The 2440-nt window shown below is 33.8% G+C and overlaps 1 protein-coding gene across 1 annotated transcript in view; it reads left to right on the top strand.

Annotated features, from left to right (window-relative positions):
- LOC101304406 (carboxymethylenebutenolidase homolog) overlaps positions 1–517 on the top strand; it is a 4078-nt gene extending 3561 nt beyond the window's left edge. The window contains exon 6 of the mRNA XM_004305413.1: positions 377–517. Within this exon, the coding sequence (XP_004305461.1) occupies positions 377–517 (141 nt within the window). The remainder of the gene's footprint in view (positions 1–376) is intronic.
- Positions 518–2440: the final 1923 nt, after the last annotated feature.

The following is a 2440-nucleotide window of genomic DNA, read 5'->3' as shown; positions in this document are numbered from 1 at the left end:
GAAAAATTGAAGGAGAAAGAGATAATATTTGTGTGGTGTAGTTACATAGGGTATTATAGTATTTTTCTCAAGAATCATTGGAATGGGCTTTAGTTTTCAAATATTTGGGCATTAGGGCATTTTCCCTTAAAATTAAGAATGATTTAATGTCAGGATTTGAATTAGAAGTAAAAAAAAAAAAAAAAGAATAAAAGAAAGAAATTTTGTACTATTGCAGATAGTATTTCAAACCTGTCTCCAGTGTATTGAATTTAGTACTTTCATTTGCAATCTATATTTTTGTTTTGCATTTTGGCTTACCTAGTTTACCAATTGTTGTCAAATTTCGATCTTTTCATTCAAACTCTCTTGAGCAATTTTGTTCTCTTACCTATAGGTTGATAGCTATGTGAAGATATTTCCAAAAGTTGCACATGGCTGGGTTGTGAGGTATGATGCTGATGATGAAGCAGCTGCAAAGAGTTCAGAGGAAGCTCAAAATGACATGTTGCAGTGGTTTGCTAAGCATGTCAAGTAATTACCTCCTTCTCATTCTGTTTCTGATGAGAACAATATGGATTCTTAAATGGTTGAATATTCCTTGGAACTCATTAAGTATGAAGTTTCATAATCTGCATTCGAAATGTCAATTTATTTTGATTTTAGTGAAAGAGTTTGCTACTTTGCTAGAGTCTCTATGTATGGGTTGTGAAAAGAAATCTAGTCCAAAGTATTTTAGCTACTCCAAGGTGAAATATTATAATGCTCTCTCGAAAATTTGATTCACATTGTTTAGGTATAAACCACACATACAGGCACCATAAATTAGCAAACAGTGTTCAAGACAAATCGAGCCAATGTATACATTTCAGGACAATTTACTTTACATGGTTTGCTTAGGAAAGCAGAGGTACGCAGATTATTGAGTTTCATCCATCAATTTACGTTTTTGGTATGCTCAAAATGAAGGATACTTGATCAGAATTCACAAGAGTGACAAGACTCACAATCATAGATATTCGGTCATATTCCATCGTCTGTGTATACCTTCACTTGAGTATCAAACGCAAGTGAATTAATTTTATACAACAATTGATTGGAAAACTAGTTAAACCAAAATGTAAAACACTAGATAGATTGCAAATGAATGTACTAAATTCAATACTTTGGAGACATAGGTTTGAAATAGTATCTGCAATAGTGCAGAAATGATATAAAATTCATTCTATTCTCTCACTTTTTCCTGTCTAGTTTACGCTGATCCATGATTATTATAGTTCTTCCTTTTTTTTATAACTTTTTCGTATAAATTAGTTCTCAGAGATAGCAAGTAGAGGTTAAATCTATCCTGAATAACAAATGTACGATATTAATAAATGAAAGTTGCAGTGAAATAACAATAAACACCATGATGTTTTTTACTCGCAAAAACCTTGCAACCAGGGATAAAAACTATGTGCCCTAACTCTTGAGGGACAAACTTTTCCACTATGTAAAACTCACTTCTTACAAGATTATAGTCTAGAGATACAACAACGACTTGCTATCCTGCCTAGTCTACTCATAGTCTAGATCTATACGTTCTCTCTTGTTTCTGAGTACCTCACTCCTTACACTCCTTACAAGATTATAGTACAGGGATACAACAATGACTTGCTATTCTGCATAGTCTACCTATTGGTCTAGATCTACCACTCTTATCTCTAAGTGGCTACACATGAAGGTATAAAAAGTTTCAACTCAATACTCAACTATCATTTAACTGATTCTTCTTGAACACTTCTTAGAAGTTTCAACTCAAAAACTCAGCTATCCTAAACTGATTCATCAGAACCTAGCTACCTCAGCGGGATACTTCAAAACTCAGCTATCCTCAGCTGATTCTTTGTGAACACTTCCCAGGTTGCTGCACTACCAACTAATCTCATGGTATGCAGAATGCAATGAGTTTATGCAAAGAGGTTTTTGTTCAGATCTAAAGTTTATAGTCGTAAAAGGAAGACTTAGAGAATAGTTAATAATGCAAAGTTAAACCAAAACTCAACAAAGCAAATGTAAAAACTACATTTGAAAACCATTGAGCAAGGATTGAGCAAAGGCAGCCTTGCTCAATATATATAGGTTGATGGAGTGCTCTAACAAGAGAGACACACAAGCCAATGAGATGCCCTAAGAGGGCAGGCACGAGGGCCAAAGCAATGAAAAAGTTTTAGACTTTTGTCATTGGCTAAACTCAGAAAGGGACAGGACATATGCAGCTGTCCTAGGCCAAAGAAAAGACAAACAAAACAATCTTAACCAATGTTTGATTTAAAAGTAAGAGACAAAATGTTTTGCAAACTTTTTCCAAAAGTATAAGACCACATTGGTTTAGCAAAACATTTTAACTCTATTATCCAACAAAGACAACTGCTATATTGGTTTGTGTATCACAGACACAGTTATAACCTAAAACTCTAAA

This window comes from Fragaria vesca, linkage group LG6, assembly GCF_000184155.1.
Source record: "Fragaria vesca subsp. vesca linkage group LG6, FraVesHawaii_1.0, whole genome shotgun sequence".
NCBI classification, from domain to species: domain Eukaryota; kingdom Viridiplantae; phylum Streptophyta; class Magnoliopsida; order Rosales; family Rosaceae; genus Fragaria; species Fragaria vesca.
This window is presented reverse-complemented; position numbering and strand designations above follow the sequence as displayed.